Raw genomic sequence first — 22624 nt, 5'->3', positions numbered from 1 at the left:
TGGAGAAAAAAGGCGAGCAAAGGAACCCATTAGGATCAATCTCTCCTAGAAATCCCAGAAAAACTATATGAAAAGCTAAGTGAAAAGCACTTCCATGTGAATGATAATTGTGATATTTCTTTCTTGAATCTGATTAATTGTAGAGATCCACCTACAGGGAAAATTACTCTTGATTTTCCCAGAACATAATCATAAATTGGCTTCACATAAGTCAGAATTGACACATGCTGGAATGCATGAGGGGATCTGTTATCTAATCTTCTCTGGAGGCTGATTTCATTTGATTTGGATGGTTTAGGTTTAATCCTGCCTGATTCTTTCTGAAACAAGATGATAACAGAATTACATTGTTTTTCACCAAAATTTGAATGGAAAATAATAATTAATGCTTAAATCTCAAATAAATTTCTGCACAAAACAAGGGTCAATATATAGAACAGTTAATAAGAGCTGAAACAGTGATAGTTAGAGGAGGTCACTGTTTTAAGTACTTTGCACTTATTAATTACTCTCATAACAGTGTGTAGGTGTTACTTTGCAGATGAAGGACTCCAGCACAGAGGTTATTTCATGTGCCCAAGATCAAATGGATAACAAGCACAGAGTTCCATTTAGACCAGTTATACCAGAATTCATATGCTCTCTCCTATCTGTGTAAACCAACATAGCTATGTTTTCCTCTTCTTGTCCCTCCCATCCAGACTTTCTGACCCTTTCAACTCCCACTGAACCCAGGACCACCCACACTTACAATCATACTCCCCTTTCTCACCTTGACTGAGAATCAAATTAGCAATGCAGCATATGGGATGAAGTTGAAGGAGGAAAGGTGGAGCAGGTAGGGACAGAGATGGCCTGGTGACATTTCCTCCCTGTTGGCCCCAATACCTGTCTCCCAGACTAGGGTGAGGCCTCTAGTCTCAACTCTTGTTTACTGCCTCCTTATAGAACCAATGTTTTTGTTCAGATTATGTGTATAGAATCCATACACCCAGTGGAAAGCCTGTGGAAGTGAAAACCACATAAACTTCTGAAGAAGGTACAGCAAACACCTGATCTGAATGTTAACTTCACTTCATGCTGGGCAAAGACCAGATTATTGGTTCCAGTATAACAGCCAATTTATAAACATGTTTATTCCCAGTAGATACTACCTCAGAAAAAGCCTATACTTTCTGGAGAATCTCCCCAATGATTTATATAATATTCATGGAAGAAAACACATCACAATTGATGGATGCCACATTGTAACTGGGTTGTGACTCTCCAGGAAATAAAGAATAAATAGAACACTGTGCATCAGGCAGGGGAAACACCTGATGGAATCAATAACTGCAGTTCTGTAACTGCTGTGGGGACTCCTGTGGCATTCATCCTTTGGGTATTTTTCCCCAGACATTAATTAATTCTTCTTTTCTGTTCGTTGCTTGAATTTCTTCCAGATCTCAACATGATTGTCTAATCAAGTGAGAGAAGAACTTTAGAAAACAGTGATTATGCCCCCTTAGTGCTGTACCTGAGAAAACAGAGCACAGAATGCTCAGGGGAAGTGCCAAACAGGGACACATTACATTTCCAATTACAACTTAGGATTGGCTTTCTTTAAACATAGACCCACCTCTCTACTCTTTTCTTTGCCTACCTGCCCATCAGGATTTCTGGGAGTGCCATTCACTCAGGCTTCCTTAGAATAAATATGAGAACATAGAATGTGCATAGAGGAAGTGGAAGGGCACTTGCATATCTTTAAATCTGGGAAAAATGGACTTGTTGATTTGACAGTCCTTTGCAAAAGAAGGCCAAGGTTCTCAAGAGTAGGCTGGTCAGCAGGAAAAAGATGCTGTGACAGCAAGATTCCTCATTGCAGTTATGGATATAGATGTGGAGAAAATTTACTAGATGATTGAGCTGATATAGCTTACCTCAGTCTATGGTTGTGCAGCCCCTGTAAGGTGGGTGTCCCTCCAAATTGAAGCAGTTGTGCTTTAGGAGAACATGTAGTGAGTCTTCAGTATTCACAGCCAACCTGGAGCTCAGAGGGCTATGGGGTGAAAAGGCGCAGTGCTGTGGGATAATTCCTATGCCACTTGAGAGTCTGTTTTAGCTCACAGCCCTTAATCCTATGGCACAGTTGAAAATCCCACACATATCCCAGAAAGTAGGTATAAGTCAAGTCAAGATAACAAGACAGTTTATTGTGTTGTTGAGAGATGGAGGTTAAGACATTGATGAAACCACTGCCTGAGATGATAGGAGATGAAAGTGTTAGGCATACAATCCCCAGTAATTTGGGAGAAGATATTTACAAATGGTGCATCAAATAAAGGACTAGTATCCAAGATCTATAAAGAACTTATCAAACTCACACCCAAAAAAACAAAGAATCCAGTCAAGAAATGAGCAGAAGACATGAACAGACATTTCTCCAAAGTAGACATATAAATGGCCAACAGACACATGAAAAGATGCTCAACATCACTCATAATCAGGGAAATGCAAATCAAAACTATAATGAATACCACCTCACACCAGTCAGAATGGCTATAATTAACAAGACAGGAAACAAGAAATGTTGGCCAGGATGTGGAAAAAGGGGAACCCTTTTACATTGTTGGTGGGAATGCAAGCTGGTGCAGCCCCTCTGAAAAACAGTATAGAGGTTCCTCAAGAAGTTAAAAATAGAGCTACCCTACAACCCAGCAATTGCACTAGTAATTACCCCAAAGATACAAATGTAATGATCCAAAAGGGGCACCTGCACCCCAATGTTCATAGCAGCAATGAGTGGATAAAGAAGATACAGTGTATATATACAATGGAATATTACTCAACCATCAGAAAGGATGAATACTTACCATTTACATCAATGTGGTTGGACCTGGAGGGTATTGAGCTAAATGAAAGAAGTCAATCAGAAAAAGACAATTATCATATGATGTCACTCATATATGAAATATAAGAAACAACACAGAAGATCATAGGGGGAGGGAGGGAACACTGAATGGGAAGAAATTAGAGAGGGAGACAAACCACAAGAGACTCCTAACTCTAGGAAACAAACTAAGGGTTGCTGCAGGAGAGGTGGGTGGAAGGATGGTATAATTGGGTGATAAGTATTAATGAGAGCCCGTGATGTGATGCATACTGGTTGTTATGCACAACAGATGAATTATTGAACACTACATTGGAAACTAATGATGTGCTATATGTTGGTTAATTGAATTTAAATTAAAAAATAGATTGATTTTTTTTGTAAATTTATTTTTTACTGGTGTTCAATTTGCCAACATATAGAATAACACCCAGTGCTCATCCCATCAAGTGCCCCCCTCAGCGCCCATCACCCAGTCACCCCCACCCCCTACCCACCTCCCCTTCCACCACCCCTAGTTCGTTTCCCAGAGTTAGGAGTTACTCATGTTCTGTCTCTCTTTCTGATATTTCCCACTCATTTTTTCTCCTTTCCCCTTTATTCCCTGTCACTATTTTTTATATTCCCCAAATGAATGAGACCATATAATGTTTGTCCTCCTTCAATTGACTTATTTCACTCAGCATAATACCCTCCAGTTCCATCCACATTGAAGCAAATGGTGGGTGTTTGTCTTTTCTAATGGCTGAGGAATATTCCATTGTATACAGAGACCACAGCTTCTTTATCCATTCATCTTTCGATGGACACCGAGGCTCCTTCCACAGTTTGGCTATTGTGGACATTGCTGCTATAAACATCGGGGTGCAGGTGTCCCGGCGTTTCATTGCATCTGTATCTTTGGGGTAAATCCCCAGCAGTACAATTGCTGGGTCGTAGGGCAGATCTATAAAATAGACTGATTTTTTAGGAAAAATAATTCAATTTAAAAAGGGGGACTGAGAGTATACTTATTTTGATAAGCACTGAGAAGTGTGTAGAATTATGGAATCATTATATTTCATACCTGAAACTAATATTACATTGTATATTAAATTTACTTGAAATGTTTTTTTAAAAAGGAAAGAAAATAAGAGAAATGAATTCTCTGCCTGTGAGGTACTTATATACTTATAAAAAGAGAAGATAATAAATGCATAATTAAATATACATTAAAAGGAAAAAGAAATAACTAGTGTTGGTGAGAATGTGTAGAAGAAGGAACCTTTGTGCACTTTGGTGGAAATGTGAACTGTACAGCCAATGTGGAAAGTAGTATAGAGGTTCCTTAAAAAACTAAAAACAGAACTACTGTATGATCCAGTAATTCCATTTCTAGGTGTTTACCCCACCAAAATGAAAATACTAATTCAAAAATATATATGCACCTCTGTGTTTATTGCAGCATTATTTATAATAGCCAAAATATGGAACAATTCAAGTGTCCATCAATAGATGAATGGACAAAGAAAGTGTGAGATCTTCTATATATACACAAACACAGACATACACAATGAGTATTACCTAGCCATAATAAAGAATGAAATCTTGCCATTTGCAACAACACGGATACCTAGAGGGTATTATTCTAAGTGAAATAAGTCAAATAGAGAAACAAATACCACGTGATTTCCTCAATGTGGAATGTATGAAACAAAACACTTGAAAAAGACAAGACAAAAAATAGACTCTTAAATACAGAGAACAAAGTGGTGGTTGCAGAGGGGAGGTAAAGGGAGGTGAAATGGGTGAGCACTAAGAAATATAGAGAATTGAAAAAAAAAAGAAATATATAGAAGTGTTGAATCATTACGTCATACACCTGAGACTTATATGAGACTGTATGCTAATTATACCTCAATGTTTAAAGAAAATCATTTAATTATCCATATGAAAGCATCAACAGGTAGTGAGCTCCATGATTATACAGATCCCAGGAGGGCCTTGGAACTTTGGGTTCCCGGGGTCCTCAGTGGAGCTGGGTCCCAGGGGCTGCTCTAATAACGCCCTCCATACAGTGGTTCTCAGTGGGAGCTGATGATCTTGAATTCAGGCTGTCTGCCCAGGTAACGTTTCTGTGACTCAGAGCCACCCACCAGGTGTGATCTGACAGCACGGGCTGGGAGACAGTGCTCGGAAGTCATCTCTTGACTTCCCCAAAAAACACACAGTTCAGAGCAGTTGGACATGTGCATGGGTTTGTGTGGTCAGCTTCAGGGTTCGTCTGCCTCCATTCAGACAGAAGTGACAGGTTCTCTCAGTTCTCTGTAGACACAGCCTGAACCACCATGGAAAATAGCTTCGCCTTTCTGGGATTTGGTCTTCCCCACCATTAATTTAAAGTCTGGAGAGCCATTTCATACGAATAAACAAAAATAATTATCTGAGCCCTCTCCAGTGTGAGACCGTACAACAAACAGCTTGAAGCTCCAGTGTAAGACCATACAACAAATAGCTCAATTCCTTAGGAATGAGCTAGAACAAAAACACCTTTTCTGGCAGATTATAACTGTAGAGGTAAACAGCCTGTTCAGGTCAACTTTCCAGGTAAACAGCCTGACATTTCAAATATTATTAATGATTGATTGACTGAAGATAATCAATTTATATTACTGCATTTACTACTTAATAAGTATTATAGTAATAAAAAGAGAAATTAAAGGTAAAAGAAAAACCCATCACCCATCATCTCAAAATTTAAAACACTCTTCCATTTTTTTCTGTATAAAATATGTAGTTTTATCATTGCAATTATAGTTTTATATTCTACTTTATAATTGCATTATTTTCATAAGATTCCTCTCATGTTGCTACAGATTTTAAGTATGTGTCATTTTCAAAGGATTAATGCTACACCACGGATGGACCTAACAAAATTTATTTTCCTGTTTCCCTATAGCTAGGCATTTACTTTTTATCCCATTTTGTATGAATATAGGCTAAGCTATATAGAATATATTTATGCACACAGCTTTACTCTCCTTATTAATAATTGCTTTAGCAGAAATTCCCAAACTTAATGGATCAAAATGTTTTCTGAATGTGTTGGTAATTTATACAGCTACAGGAAAAGTTTGAGTGTTCACACAATATTTATGTATGCAAAATTTTTGGTTTGATATTTTAAAAATAGTACTTAGGAGTTGTTCCATCTGCAGGCTTATTTCAAAGATCAGGATTTTGTGCATCCTCAGTTTTGCAGCTATCTACTTTGCTGATGGGTTTGCTGGATTTGAACACTCTAGCTCTCAAACCAGTCAGCTAAAGCTAAAGTCAGACCGCAGTGATTACTCTTGAAAACTCTCAATTCTTCCCTAAACATTTGAGTAAATGGCTTTCACTTGTGGTAAAATGAATGTTTTCTGATTTGGTTTGGGAAACATAAACCCGGTGACAAATCCTCCAAAAAAAAAATGCACTCCTCACCAAATGAGGCTTTGAAGAATGACATTCCTTATTTAAAATCTTGGTTCTGCATCCTGCTGATAGTGTAGGCTTGAGAAAGTTGCTTAAACTTTCTGAGCCTCCATATGATCCACAGATGTAATAATCCATAATTTATATGGTTGGTGTGAGCATGTAAAAGTCACAACTGAATGAATGACAGACACATGGTAGGTACACAACAAATGGTAAACTATTAATAGCATTAAGAATAATAATAGAAGTGACCAGAAGGCTTATAATGCAGATTTTAAAATATCACAGGGACAAAAATACTTCAATGTATATGAAAAATATGAGAATCACTGTATTTTGTTTTATTTTTTAAAGATTTATTTACTTAATTTAGAGAGAGAATGAGCAGGAAGGGCAGAGGGAGAGGGAAAGAGAATCTGAAGCAGATTTTAAAATGAGCATGGAGCCCAACTGGGGGCCCAATCCCACCACCTGGAGATCAGGACCTAAGCTGAAACCCAGAGTCAGACACTCCACTGACTGCACCATCAGGGTGCCCCAAGAATTACTGGATTTGATATAGGAATGCTCAAGTACTCACCTATGAAGAATTCTAGTAGTAATTAATGTAAGAGTTTAAACGTAGGTTCAGAAACCTGGCAATGTCAAAATGGGAGGAATAGGTACAAGTAATAGAATAGGTACAAGTGGGGATCCCTGGGTGGCTCAGCGGTTTGGCGCCTGCCTTTGGCCCAGGGCGCGATCCTGGAGTCCTGGGATCGAGTCCCGCGTCGGGCTCCCGCGTGGAGCCTGCTTCTCCCTCCTCCTGTGTCTCTGCCTCTCTCTCTCTCTCTGTGTCTATCATAAATAAATAAATAAATATTAAAAAAAAGAATAGGTACAAGTAATAGAGCAAATAATGAGGGATATATATAGGCTACTATTAGCTTAATAAACCAAATTATGCAATGGGAGAAAAAAAAAAAAAAACCTTGTAATTGAAAAGCCCAGAAGTCACCACTGCTTCTGTCATCATCAAAAATTACTGAGGCATTGTTTTTAAAGAAATTAAGCTTTACTGAGGGGAGGGAGGATGTGTTGAAGAGCAATGGAAAACAAGCTTGTAAAGGCAAGGTTTAAAATGTGTGGGTGTTCAGTAACAGAAGACAGAAGCTGGCTTTGTTACTCCCTCCTGAGATGATCTGTCCTACTAAGAACAACTTGATCTTGGGGTTGTGAGTTTGAGCCTTGTGTTGGGTGTAGACATTGCTTATAAAAGAAAATCTTGGGATGCCAGAATCACTGATTGAGTGTCTGCCTTTGGCTCAGGGTGTGATCCTGGAGTCCTGGGTTTGAGTCCCACATCCGCCTCCCCGCAGGGAGCCTGGTTCTCTCTCTGCCTGTGTCTCTGCCTCTCTTTCTCTGTCTCTCATGAATAAATAAATCTTTTTAAAAAAAAAGAAAAAAAATCTTTAAAAGAAGAAGCAGCAGCAGCAGAAGAAGAAGAAACCAAGGAATATAAAAGCAAATGGAGAAAGGAAGATTATGGTTGGATAATATTCCATTGCATATATATAAAAGCCACACTTTTTATCCTTCCACTCAATAGACATTTAAGTTGTTTCCATTTTTTCACTATTATGAAGAATGCTGCAATGAACACCAGGAGTGCAGGTGTCTCTTCAAGACCCTAACTTCAATTCCTTTGGATAAATACCTAGAAATGCTATTGCTGGGTCATAGGAGCTGGGGATGGGGATGGAAGATGTTGGTCAAGGGACACAAGGTTTCAGTTATGCAAGATTAATAAATTTTGGAGTTCTAATGTATAACATGGTGACCATAGGTAACAATACTGTTACCTGGCTAATTAGCTTAATTGTGGTGATTATTTCACAATGCATACATATATCAAATCAGCAAATTGTGCACCTAAAATATATACAATACTTTTTGAAAAAACTGTAGCTGGACATAAACTTCTTTTTATACCAGCCCAAGGAGACTCTGGAATGTACCAGAGCAATCCTTTCTTTTAGGTAGCTTGGACTTTTCATGTGCAGGGAGCTGGATCATATGATCTTGTGGTCTTATGATTCCTACCAAACTAGAACAGCTCAAGGGTATAGTCCATGAGTCTCACAATATAAGCCCACTCTTGGAGACACTTAATAAGCACTGTTGGATACACAAAGAGTAAGATCGCATATGAAAAGCAGAGATACCAGGAAGAATCAAGTACAAAGCAGTAAACAGAGATTTCCCTGACTTTAGTAGTAGATTAACCTTACACAGAAGTCATGTACAGGTGGGTTATTCACAGGGATTATTCAGTCGGTAGAGAGCAGCATCCATGAAACCTGTTAATCACTTTTATCTCACTAATAGTTCCCTGGATCTCAAGTTAGTTCATGATGATGGAGACTGAGGATAGCTGAAGCTGAGGCTAGAAGAACCACAATAAAGTAAGAAGGAATATGACTTCATGGTCTTAGCTATTGTGATGCTTGTAGCACTTTAAAACATTAAGGGAAATTTGACAATGAGGCTGAATAAAAAGGTCCTGCACTTTCGGAAAATAAATTCATAATATTTCATTTCCCACTGAAAATCCATGGTGACATCAGTGTGCATAGATACAACAGTTACTGACTGTACTTTTTCTGGTAGCATAGTAGAGTAGGGGTCAGTGAACCATAGAAAGTAACCTGGAGAGGCCTATGTTCGGTGAAGAAAACAGATTCTTTCTCCGGAGCCTTTAGCTTACACACTCTCCATGACTATTTGAGCACTTGAGACAGGCAAGATTTTAACATATAAATGTTAAAAGAGAAATGCGTGGTTGTTATTAGATCTCACAGGATCAAAACTTGTGATGTTCCGCAAACAACTTTCAGCTGTAGGAGATAGAAGACAAACATTGCATCAGGTTATGATCAGTGATTAAGCAATATGTTTTGAATGAGTAAAAGCAAGAATGAATGAATAAAAGTTCTTCAACAAAAAAAAAAAATAGGTTTAGATCTGGTTAAAATATGAGTACAGTTGGCAGATGTGGGAGCCATTACTGATCCCAAACTCAGTTCCCCTGGGCAAGATGCTTTCCTTTTAGAGTCTCAATTTCCATCTCTGCAAAATGGGATAATAGCATTTATCTCATTTTTCTGTATGTTATTTGAGTTCATAAATTCTGAGAGCACAACAATCTTATCTCTGTGATCTGTGCATATTCAACAACAGCAGCAAACATTTGACTCTCTGGTATACAATTGCCTAAAGAAAAAAATGAAATAATCAAGGAATGAGATAGTGGATGTGGACCATATTTTATAACCTGTTTTATACTATTCAGAGATAGGGTCTCTTTATTGTTTAGAACACAGATATCTGATTAATTTTGTTGAGAAATAGACCAAATTCATTTCTTCATTCACTAAGTCCAAAATGTTAGTTTACTAGGACTGTATAAACATAACCACCAAACAGCTGTGTGTTTGGGGTGGGGTGCATATTAACATGACCTAAATTCTCACATATCCACCTAGGACTGGCTGGGTGCCCATAGTACATGCTGGCCACAGTGTAGACCAAGGAAGTCATAGGCTTCACCATGACCCAGACCTGAGATCACATCGCAAGATGACCTTGAACACTAAAGCTAGTAAATCTTCTGAACTTCTATTTTGTCATGTATAAAATAATGACCTATTATCTTTTTCATTATAGTATGTGGATAAGTTGAGATAATGTGTTAAGTGTTTAATACAAAATAGGAGATATATATTAGTTTGCTTGTCATTGTGATTACTTTTAGAATTGAGGAATAAAAACCCATTAGAGCAAAACCTATTTTGCCTAATGGGCAAAAAAGCTATAGCTAAGACCAACTTCAGTAGACATTTTGAAGGAAGGGAAAAGAAGATAGAGGAAGAGAGATGAAGGAAGAGAGGAAGGAAGGGAGGAAAGAAGGGAGGGAGAGAGGAAAGAGAGGAGGGAGGGAGGGAAGATGCTGACTGGGGAGCAGTTTCCCCTAGACACAGAGATGACACTATGTTGATCTAACCAATGATGTTTAAGCCTTCCCATAAATACCCTGTGTATATAAAGCTTTGAAACAATAGTGTGGGGGCCCTGGAGCCCCTGCAGATACTGCATTATGGCTGAGGATGTGGTCATGTGTTTTTCCATAGGAGCCACCACTTGTCCACAAACATGAACTTTATCTTAGACCTTAACATTTGTGTTTATTTAGAATTCTTTTCAATCTATGCCATGTCTCCTTTCTGAAGCTATTTAATTATCTGCACAGAAAAACTTAGGCAATACTTAGGAGCCAGCAAGGAGAGAATCACTGGCTCGTGGTTTTGGAAAACATCCTGTCCAGTTTCAAGGCCTCAGGTGTCTGCACAGGTAAGGATCTTGCTCCCCTATTTGTAAAGAATCCCAAAGGAAGAGGAGCCACAATCTCTTTCAATCAGCTATTTTAAAAGAAAGCAACCTTCTCTGTCAAGATATCTCATTTTATATCCATTAATCATAGGGACTGTGTTAAAGTACTAGTGCAGAAGAACTAAGAAGAGTTGTTAACTGCCCTCCATCTTCTTTTCTCTTGATGATATGTAAGAAGTTTTTTTAGATGTTTCCATATAGGTTTTATTTGAGTACAGCCTATAAATTACTCAGCTTGTAGTTAAAGTAGGTCTACTAACCAGTGTTTCTACAATTCATTAATTGAATTACACTGGCATCTGGTGGCCAGTTGTGCACCAATTTTGAAGACATTTTTTTTTTTTTTTTTTTTTTTTTTTTTAGAGAGCTGTTGTCAGAATGTTGTCAAAACAAAATAACATTGTGCAACAAGTAGTAGCTTCTGGTCAGATTGGATTTGAACCCTCTATTCTGGTATCTGCTATCTCTGAATCTTGGCTTTTAACTCTGTAAAGTGCAGATAACAATGCCTACCAAGAACACATGCATTTGGCACACCGAGCACAATCCTGGCACATAGTAGGCTAGTGGGTAGTAATATTAAAGCCATTTGTGTATCCAGATGAAATTCCAATGCCATGTTAGGTGGTCGAACAGAGATTCTTACCTCTCCCCCAGCCAGTCTACCCCCATGGCCTGTCTCAACAGGTGAGAAAACTACTCACAGGTCAGTCACTTTCATTGTCTCCCTGGCACTGAGTTCAGATTTTGGCCATGGCTACAAAACATGAAACAAGTCAGCAGAACTTTGGAAAGATCATCCATAAATCAGACCAATAGCAAGTATTACACAGTGGCAGTTTTTCCCTCATAGAGTCTGAGCCACATCCATGAGAACCCACCACCACCCTTGTGTTATTAAAGAAAAATACCTGCCAGATGTGCACATCCCACAAACCTAAATACTCATCAAAAGAATTGGCTGTTTGTGCCAGGCTGTCCATTGCTTAGGAAACACTTGGCCATGTCTGTATGGATCCTGTAAGACCTGGGCTAAGGTTGTTTTCAAGCTCTAAGTAGATGTGAACTTTCACTATTTTAAAAGCACCTCCTTTAGTGAACTGTATGAACTTTGGTCTTTCCCTTCACTTCTATCGTGGGTCGTGTTCATTCACTTAATCATTCAACAACCTCATTCAGCTGCCACAATATGCAACAGTCATCTCACTGTTCTGCAGGACATAGAATAAAAATACACCCAGGGAGGGGCACCTGGGTGGCTCAGTGGTTGAGCACCTGCCTTTGGCTCGGGTTGTGATCCTGGGGTCTTGGGATCAAGCCCTGCATCAGGCTTCCCACAGGGAGACTTTTTTCCCTCTGCCTATGTCTCTGCCTCTCTCTTGAATAATAAATAAAACCTTTAAAAAAAACACCCCCAGGGAACATAAATTTAGGCCAAAATTGCCTCGGAAGCCAGTGCAATTAATAGCAAGCTTTCCCAATCTTGGCACTATGGACATTTTAGGCTGATTAATTTTTGATTCAGGGGCTATCCTGTCATTGTAGGGTGTTTAACAGAATCCCTGGTTTCTTCCCACTATATGCCATCCCTACTTCTGAGTTATAACAACCAAAAATGCTTTCAGCCATCGACAAATGTCCCTGAGTAATGGGGGGAATCAGTCCTGGTTGACAAACTCTGTATTAGGGTGGTTCTCAAACATTAGCAAATATCGGACCAACTGCAGGGCTTGTTAAAAACAGTTCTGGGTGTTATTCTGTATGTTGGCAAATTGAACACCATAAAAAATAAATTTATTATGAAAAAATAAATAAATAAAAAATAAAAACAGTTCTGAGCCACCACCCAGTGTTTCTGATTTGATAAATCTGTGTGGGGACTGTGATTTTTGCATTTTGAAGAAGCAGCTGATGCTGCTGATCCAGGGACCATGTTCTGATCTAAGGAGATATAGGCATCAACAGTTGGCATATCTGCCATTCCTCTGTTCGTGAAATCTGTAGTCAGTGATGTCTGGATTTGTCTGTAGATTAGAATCACCTGGAAACCTTTTTGGCCTTCCGAAGACCTGGCCATATCATAGACCAATTAAATCACTAATTCTGAAGATGAGGCACATACATTAGTAGTTTCTGAAGGTCCTTAGATAATTCTGATGTGCAGATTTGAGGACCAAATCTAAATGCCATCACTTCATCTGGGATTTGAAGTTTAGGGGCTAAGTAACATGTCTTCCCAGCATACATATCCTGTAAATCTCAAAAAAATAGTTACATCGTAAGAACTCATCTATGAAAGACTGCAATCCTAGTCTCTGTGGGTAAGAAAATAGGGCAAACTCAGTTATAAAAGCTTAGCAGTCACAGCATTCTGAAGTGGGTAAAGGGGTGCTAGGAAGAGGCAACAACAGCTCACCCTCTTTGCAGTGAAGGTGGTTAAGGCATGCTGTGGAAAACAGAGCTCTCAGGGGAAAACAGGAAGCTTTCAGAGGTGCCTTGCTGAAATGAGATGGATGTATGGCCTCAGCTTTCACAGCCTTCCGTGTGGACTTCCCAAGGGACTCTTTCAGTTTCTGAGCTACAACTTGGAGCCCAGAAAGGACATGGAAGAAAGAAAAAAGTCAACAAGAGGCTGAACCTCCTGATGGAGACTGCACATTGGGACAATGTGAGGTGAGTAAGGGAAAGATGGGAGGTCAAGAGATAGGGAAATAATTTAAAATCCTCACCCCCATTCATGCAGCCCAATGTTTAACCATGGGCAATTCCACAATTTCTTTTTTTTAAGATTTTATTTACTTATTCATGAGAGACATAGAAAGAGAGGCAGAGACGCAAGCAGAGGGAGAAGCAGGCTCCCTGAGGGGAGCCCGATACGGTACTCGATCGCAGGACTCCGGGATCATGACCTGAGCCAAATGCAGACACCCAACCACCAAGCCACCTGGGTACCCCTAATTCCACAACTTCTATCAAATTTTCCAGCATTGAAAATATCTGACAGTTGTTTGATTTTTGGTTTTTGTTTTTCAACACTATTTTTCTCCATAAATGAGATATCTTGAATTATAAAAACCAAGCCTGTGTTTTATTTTAAAAAGAAAAAAAAAACAGTTAAACTCTAGGGGAATAGGAAAAAAAAATCATACCAGTACAGAAAATTCATGGGAGAGAGAATTAAGATTAGGTGTTGGCATACCTGACAACATAAAATGTATTGTTTACATCGAGGATTCCTTTTTTAATTCATTCTAGTGTATGTTTAATACCTAGAGGGTACCAGTTCAGATCTAGGCAAGTAGAGATGGCAGTAATAGAAAAATATATCCTCTTCCCCCAGTGACCAATCTGAAAGAAAAAGAATCACCCTAAGTAATTATTCTGAGACACACACATGCACACACATGTACCTCAAACATGGCTATGCAGATGTGTGTGTGTTAATACTGAGAAACTGCCACAAAGGGAGAAATTGGTAGTGTCAGGACAATCAATAATTTCTAGGAACAGTTACTTATGCACAGCCCCCACCAAAGGGGTGTTGAATCCAGTTGGCAATACCAAAAGACAGCCACAGAGGTAATAGCGTTTATGTGAACAAGGTTGCGTTTCTTTCATCTATTCACCACACACATCCCATAAGCATTGACCAGAGACCATGCAAACTCCTTTCTGTGGAGAAATATAAAAGAAGGAAAGGACAGAGTCCTTAGTCATAAGAATACCCAGTCGAAGTAGGGAGATCCAGTGGAAGAGCACCATCACAACAAACACAAGGTTTCTGAGAACAAAACTTGTAGAAGGGGAGTCTCCAAGGGGGAGGGACTAGGAGCTCTTTGCAGGTGGGTAAAATTGTTGATTGTATGATTATTTTGCAAAACTAATTTGCTTAAGTGACAAAGGGAAGTGTTCTAATACTTATTGAACCTATTATGCAAAAGGTATTCTTTTCTTATTCAATAGCAAGTATCATGACCCATTTAATATAGAGAGATAAGCAGAGGCTCAGGGTTATTAAAATGAGTTATTAAAGTGGTAAGAGTTGTGATGTTATCAGCAGCTGACAAACACCATATGCCTCCTGCCTGCCTGTACCCTAAGCATCCTACACGTATTATTAACCATTTAACGCTCCCAACCAGGGATCCCTTTTTCTAACTTTTTAAGATGGAAACTTTGATCATTGGTTTTCAGTCTTTCCTCTTTTTTAACACACGCATTTTGCATTATAACTTCCCCTCTGAGCACTGCTTTGGCTGCATGCTATATCTTTTATAGTATTTTTTCAACATGAAATAATGCCAAACCTACAAAAATTTGCAAGAGTATTAAGAAGAACTCCCACAGCCTCTGTGCCAGCTTACTTGTTGCCCTTTGCTGTTCTCATCCATCACCTTCTCTCAAACTCAGAGTGGATGCTTCTGAGCCCTTGATAAGTTGGTTTCCTTCCTCCCTACAGTGAGGCTTGGCAGGAGACAAGTAGAGGGCCCTGGAACCACTCCTCTACCATCGGCTTTGTCCTCACAAGTCTTTTCAATGACAGTCCAATGCACCTGTTCCTCTTCAGCATGGTTGTAGTAGTCTACACACTAGCGATGGCTGGCAACACTGCCATGGTCCTCTTGATCTGGGCTGATGCCCGGCTCCACACACCCATGTATTTCCTCCTCAGCCAGTTGTCTTTCCTGGACATCTTCTTCACCTCAGTCACCGTCCCCAAGATGATAGCAGGCTTCCTCTTTGGCTGGACTAGCATCTCATTTGTGGGCTGTGGGGCACAAATGTTTTTCTTCATGTTCCTTGGGGCCGCTGAATGCCTCCTGCTGGCCCTCATGGCCTATGACCGCTACGTGGCCATCTGCAACCCTCTGCGCTACCCATCACTCATGAGCCACCAGACCTGTCTGCTCATGGTGGCTGCCTCCTGGCTGGGTGGATCCATCAATGCCTCCGTCCAGACAGCATTGACCCTACAGTTCCCCTATTGTGGCTCAAGGAAGATTGCACACTTTTTCTGTGAGGTGCCTTCGCTGCTGAGGCTGGCCTGTGCTGACACAGCAGCCTATGAGCAAGTGCTCTTTGTGACAGGTGTTGTGGTCCTTCTGCTGCCCATTGCCTTCATCACCACCTCCTATGCCCTCATTCTGGCAGCAGTGCTTGGGATGCACTCCGTGGAGGGGCGTCAGAAGGCCCTAGCCACCTGCTCCTCCCACTTAACAGTTGTCAACCTCTTCTATGGGCCTCTTGTGTATACCTATATGTTACCTGCATCTTACCACTCTCCTGGCCAGGATGATGTAGTGTCTATCTTTTATACAGTCCTCACACCCATGCTGAACCCTGTCATCTACAGCCTCAGGAACAAGGAAGTGACAGGAGCAATGAAGAAGGTCATAGGGAAGTGTAGGGTGGGTAGGACTGCTTAAGACTCAGAGAGGGGTCCTCCTCCTCTAGGATGTCCCTGTGGCTCCAGGAGCCCATGATAGGATTTTCTTCTGAGAAGAGAAGTCAAGAGTAGAATAGCCACCTATGGCTATTTCCCCAAACTTCTCCTTCCTCTCCTCCAGCTGCACTGGCCCTCTTGTTATTGGTCAGAATTCCTAAGCACAATTCTAGCTTGTGGTCCTTCGCACATGGTTCCTGATGCCTGGGTGCTTTCCTCCACATTTTTGCATGGCTTTCTCCTGCACTGCATTTAGGAACTTTCAAATGTGATCATATCAGAGATGCCTGCACTGGCCACCCTTTCCAAAATGGAAAGATGCCTTTCCAGAAATGCCTTCAATTCATTCCGTCATCTCTTTCATGTTTCTTAATTCAAGGTTTCTTTTACCCTTTAGAATATGAAAAACATGGCCTTGACTTTAATATTGTACCCTCATCAATAAATATTCATTGAATAAATGGACAAGCCCAAAGAACATTTATTACCTAATCTCAACAGCATTGGCACTGTTGTTAGTTCCTCCTTGAAAATCTTTCTTCTTTGGTAGTGACATCACATTTCTGGTTTTTCTCCTATTCTGGCCCACTCCTTCCCATTAAGTGATAAATGAATTAAAACCTAGTGCTAGACCACAGGTTTTCTTTTCTCAGTGCAGTCTCTTAAATCACTCTCATTCATGGTACACCAAATTCTGTCACACATATTATAGGCCATGAGATGTCTCCTCCAAGCTCTTCACCACCCAACTCCACCTCAATACCCACACTGGATGTTCCAGAGGCATCTCAAATTCATCATGCCAACAAACAAAGTCATGATATCCCCTCCAGGGCTGGTAACTGAGTGACTGCTTCATCAGGTCAGTAGGTCTCTGTCACCACCTATATATCTCATCCCTCACCAAATCCTGTCCATTTGACTGTCACTGCTTACCTTTCCATGAGATTCAATCCTTATAGTTGCAACTACCACTCTCATAGTCAAAGATACACTCATTCTTTACTTGGATGATGCTGGAATTTCCAAACGGGGCTCCCGGCCCTCATTCTCATCCCACCTCATATACACAACTACAGCTTGTTTTTCCAAGATGTGTGCCTACACACAAATCTAATCACATGCAACCTACTCCACTCCTTAACTTCCCCTTAAATCCCTTTAGCAATTCTTATTGCTTTTACATATTTCACCATTTAACATAGAAGGCAGCAGAGAGGGAGGAAAGAACAGTCCCTGATTGCAGTCTTGTATCTCTAAGCTAGACCATACTTTATCATTCCAAGTGTTTGATTATAGAAAGCAACCATCAGGGACACTTGGGTGGCTCCGTGGTTGGGCGTCTGCCTTTGGCTCAGGTTGTGATCCCAGTTTAGGGATCAAGTCCCATATTGGGCTTCCTGTGAGGAGACTGCTTCTCCCTCTGCCTGTGTCTCTGCCTCTCTCTCTCTCTCTCTCTCTCTCTCTCTCTCTGTGTGTGTGTCACTCATGAATAAAAAAAAAAAAAAAAGAATGCAGCCATCATAAGAGATGCCAAAATCACTTTCTGTTTTCTTAAGACATCACTAAAAGTCTTCAGAGGCCGAAAGTCATCCTTAAAGTTCAATCTGCATCCCTTTTACTGCAGCTGGATTAATTTCTTTAAATTGGTGGCTCAATGGTTAAGCATCTGCCTTCGACCCAGGTCATGATCCTGAGGTCCTGGGATGAAGTTCTGCTTCAGGCTCCCCACAGGGAGCCTGCTTCTCCCTCTGCCTATGTCTCTGCTTCTCTCTCTGTGTCTCGCATGAATAAATAAATAAAACCTTTTTTTTTTTTTTTTTTTTTTTTTTTTTTTTTTTTTATTTATTTATGATAGTCACAGAGAGAGAGAGAGAGAGAGGCAGAGACACAGGCAGAGGGAGGAGCAGGCTCCATGCATCGGGAGCCCGATGTGGGATTCGATCCCGGGTCTCCAGGATCGCGCCCTGGGCCAAAGACAGGCACTAAACCGCTGCGCCACCCAGGGATCCCAAATAAAACCTTTAATAATAATAAAATAATAATAATAATTTCTCTAAATTGACTCTTCATAAAAATCAAGAACAGCAAAGAGATTTGCACTCTCACCCAAACATTTCTACCACATTTTCTCTTCAAAAAAGGAATTTACTCAGGGAGGAGTGACTTCTATTCCAAGAGTGACTCGTTATCACTTACCCAAATAAAACAGAAAACCATAATTTGCAATTAGTAATGCATCTGACCTTCATGCCCATTAAACAGGTGGGCAAGCTTTGAAAACTGACATGTAGGAGATAAGCTGCCTGTTCATCCGTTCTTGTGATACACAGAGCCAGTTGTTCCCTAATATCCAATTTTGCCTTCTTTTAAAATATACTTAATTTTAACTGAGAGAAAAAAATACTCTATTTTAACTGAAGTAAATATATTTCCCAATCACCAATGCAGCTAGGTATGGCTATGTACCCAAGCTGTAAAGTGAACTACAAGCATAAATGTATGCTTCCTTCCATCACTGTCCTTAGAAATCAGGGTGGGATCACACTCTTCATTTCACCACTATTTCCTATTAGCTGACATGTAGTCATGACCACCAGAGCTTCTGCAGATGTCTTGTACAAAAGATAAAAGCCAGCAGATGAAGAGGGCAAATTAACAATATAGAAGGAAACTGAGTTCGTGAAATTGTGGAGCTAATCGACTATTTTGTTTTTGGCACTTACAGTGAACCTAATCTAATGTCCTTTCACAAAACAAACATGACAGGAAGAGAACAGGCCCTTTTTGTGGCACAAGAGAATTTACTGTGTGGCTCCAGATTGCTGGAATGCTGGAAAAAGCTTGCTGAAAAGTAGGTTCAAGTGGACCCAAGGAGGCACACATCACAGTGCAACATGGAGACTATAAAATCAGTAGCTCTGAGAATGTGATCCACACACAGAAAAAATGACAAACTCCAATTAGATCTGGAACTTACTTAAGAAACTCATAATTTCCAATTTATAATGTAAGCCACAATTTATTTTCTTTATTTTACTAGAACCTAAAACCATGAAAATGGAAGGATTCTAAAGCTGAGTTATGAGGGGACAAGTGACATGGTGAAGCTTAGCTCTATTAGACATGAAAGATACCAAATGAAGTGGGGAAGCTCAAAGCTAAATTTCAGGAACAATGAGGGCAGACTCTAGCATTGTAGAAAACATTTTTGCCTGAGAAGATGATGGAAGAAGGATAGTGACAACTCAGGAGAAAATGACAAAAGTACCTAACAGTTACCAAATCCTTCCTGAGACAAGCAATGTTAACTGCTAATGGATTGCAAACTTGCCCATCATTTACTCCTACCCTTATCAAAAGTTTTCTTTTATGCTCCCTGTGTGAAATCTCCCCTTCGGAATATACTTTCGAATTTGTGAGTGCAGTTGATGAGACAATGGGACAAATACAAGTTGTCTGTACACATTCTCTTTACAGCCAGATTTTCTACATGCACTTAATAAGGCAAGACCTACCTAGGGCTGAACTTTTGTCTGTTTTTTTTTTTTCATTAATTATCTTCAATTGGGATCATCCTGGATCATAGGAGGTAATAGATTATTATTGAATTAGTTCAAATTATCTGGCCAGTTTTTATCTTTTTAAAGACTAGATTGGAGCTAATTCTGAATTACAAACTCCAATATAACACATATTCTATAAATATACAATCTAAAAGCACTTTGCTGCTATGAAAAATAATTTGTGGCTCCTCACAAAGGTAAACTTAGAATTGCTTTATAACTCAGCAAGTCCATTCTTGGATATATATCCAAAATAACTGAAAAGAAGTGTGTCAGACAAAAACTTGTACATCTATGCTTCATCATAAGTCCTATACTGTGAAATACATTTCGTGTGAAAGCACAGATAAGTCTGTAATCTCATTTTCCTAGTATATTCTTTAATTTCTCCTCTAAGCACACCCTGGTAAATTATAAAGTGGCTAAATCTTATAGTCTATGCATAAATCTATATCCATTTTATTTTTTTTATATATCCATTTCCATATCCATATTTATATCTCTATTCTGCCACCTTTGGAGTGATAGAATTACAAAATTTTGAAAATCATACAGAATTGTATTAGTTGCATGCATAAAGCTTACAGTAGCTCAAAGCAAAGAAACTTTTGAAAGGTAAAGAAGAGCATTACATAATGATACAGTGGTCAATTGCCAAGAAAAAAATAATTCTTAACATGTATGTGCCTAAGAGCATTAAGCCATATGAAACAATAATAATTTTCCCAAATTATTGTCAGACCCCAAACCATAGAACCAGGAAGATCAAGTAAGATAGAGACCATAAACATAAAATGAAAGTTAAAGAAAAAAATCTTGAATCAAGACAGAGGAACAAAGGTAGAAAAACACTACTGATAGAGGAGCGAAGAATTATATCTGACTTTTGTTTAGAAACAATGCAAGCAAGAAAGTAATGGAATGAAATATTTAGTATTGGTGCAGGGGAAACTGGCATAAAAACAGACACAGAGAACCTAGAATTCTGTACCCTGTGAAATTATCCTTCAAAAATGAAAAAGAAATAATTTTATAGGTAAACAAAATTGAAGGAATTTGCTGCTAGTAGACCTGAGTTGCAAGAAATGCTTAAAGAAGTTCTGCAGAGAGAAGGAAAATTACATAGGCCAGTAACAGATCTACACAAGCCAAGCAAGAGTACCAGAGAATACATAAGTAAAGGTAAAATCAACATTTGTGTATTTCTTATTCTTAATTGTTCTAACAAATAAGTGTTTCTTCAAAATAATATAGCAACAATGTATTTATGTATGTACTTATATATACACATAAATGTTTATGCATGCTTATGTATAAGTAAAATGCACATCAGAAATGGTAAAAGGAGTGGATAGAAGGAATTAGAAATATTTTGTTATTATATTGGTATTTTCACTACCCATGAATTGTTACAGTGTTATTTGAAGTGAACTTTGCATAATTTATATAATAAACATTATATGAGTATATTGTAAACTCTAGAACAACCTCTTTAAAAGGTTTTTAAAAACTGACGTGATGAGAAGGAAGAAAAAAGAAATCATATAAAATATTCAATTAAAATTACAAAATGTGGGAAAAAAAGAGTGAAAGACAAAAATAGAAACAACAAACTAGGGAAAAAATAGTGGTAACCAAAATGTTAGATATAATGACATAATGATACAGTGATCAATTTTCACCAAGTAAATAATATATAATAAATCAATAAACTATATCAATAATTATTTAAATGTCAATGACTTAAATATGCCAATTAAAAAATGGGGATTGTCTCCTAAAATTTGTTGGGAACCACAAAAGAGCCTGAATAGCCAAAGCAAACTTGAAGAAAAAAAAAAAAAAAAAAAAAGCAGAGCAGGAGGCATCACAATTCCAGACTTCAAGTTATATCACAAAGCTGTTGTGATCAAGACAGTATGATACTGGCACAAAAATATATAGATACATGGAACAGAATAGAAAATCTAGAAATGAAAAAAAAAGAAAATCTAGAAATGGACCACAACTATATGGTCAACTAATATTCATAAAAGTAGGAAAGAATATCCAATGGGAAACAGTCTCTTCAACAAGTTGGGAAAACTGAACAGCCACATGCAAAAGAATTAAACTGAACCACTTTATTACACCATACACAAAAATAAATTAAAAATGGATAAATGACTTAAATGTGAGACAGGGAACCATCAAAATCCTAGAGGAGAACATAGGCAGTAGCCTCTTTGACATTGGCTCTAGCAATGTCTGACTAGACACATCTCCTGAGGCAAGGCAAACAAAAGCAAAAATAAACCATTGGGACTTCATCAAAATAAAAAGCTTCTGTATGGTAAAGAAAACCATCAACAAAATTAAAAGGCAGCCTATGGGATGGAAGAAGGTATTTATTTGCAAATGACATATCTGATAAAGGGTTAGTTTCCAAAATCTAATAAAGAACTTGTCGGACTCAACACCCCAAAAATAAATAATCTAGTTAAATGGGCAGAAGACATGAATAGACATTTTTCCAAAGACATAAGGATGTCCAACAGACACTTAAGTGCTCAGCATCACTCATTATCAGGGAAATGCAAATCTAAGGACAATGAGATATCACGACACATCAGTGAGAATGGCTAAAATTAACAACTCAGGAAACAACAGGTGTTGGCAAGGATGTAGAGAAATGGCTACCCTCTTACGTTGTTAGTGGGAATGCAAACTGGTGCAGCCACTCTGGAAAACAGTATGGAGTTTCCTCAAAAAGTTAAAAATAGAACTACCCTACAACCCAACAATTGCATGACTAGGTATTTATCCAAGGCATACAAAAATACAGATTCAAAGGGGCACATGTGCCTTAATCTTAGA

General features: G+C 38.9%; 1 protein-coding gene across 1 annotated transcript; it reads left to right on the top strand.

Moving 5' to 3' along the window:
* The first annotated feature begins 15252 nt into the window (after positions 1 to 15252).
* LOC144284046 (olfactory receptor 2T1-like) lies at positions 15253 to 16185 on the top strand. The gene has a single exon (XM_077848424.1). The coding sequence runs from the start codon at positions 15307 to 15309 to the stop codon at positions 16183 to 16185; it is 879 nt and encodes a 292-aa protein (XP_077704550.1). The 5' UTR covers positions 15253 to 15306.
* Positions 16186 to 22624: the final 6439 nt, after the last annotated feature.

This window comes from Canis aureus, chromosome 15 (assembly GCF_053574225.1).
Source record: "Canis aureus isolate CA01 chromosome 15, VMU_Caureus_v.1.0, whole genome shotgun sequence".
NCBI classification, from domain to species: domain Eukaryota; kingdom Metazoa; phylum Chordata; class Mammalia; order Carnivora; family Canidae; genus Canis; species Canis aureus.
Note: the sequence above shows the minus strand (reverse complement) of the source record. Positions and strands in the feature narration are given on the sequence as shown.

Excerpts from the sequence above, each read along its gene's own strand:
- LOC144284046 (XM_077848424.1), top strand. The coding sequence starts at position 15,307 with ATGCACCTGTTCCTCTTCAGCATGGTTGTAGTAGTCTACACACTAGCG.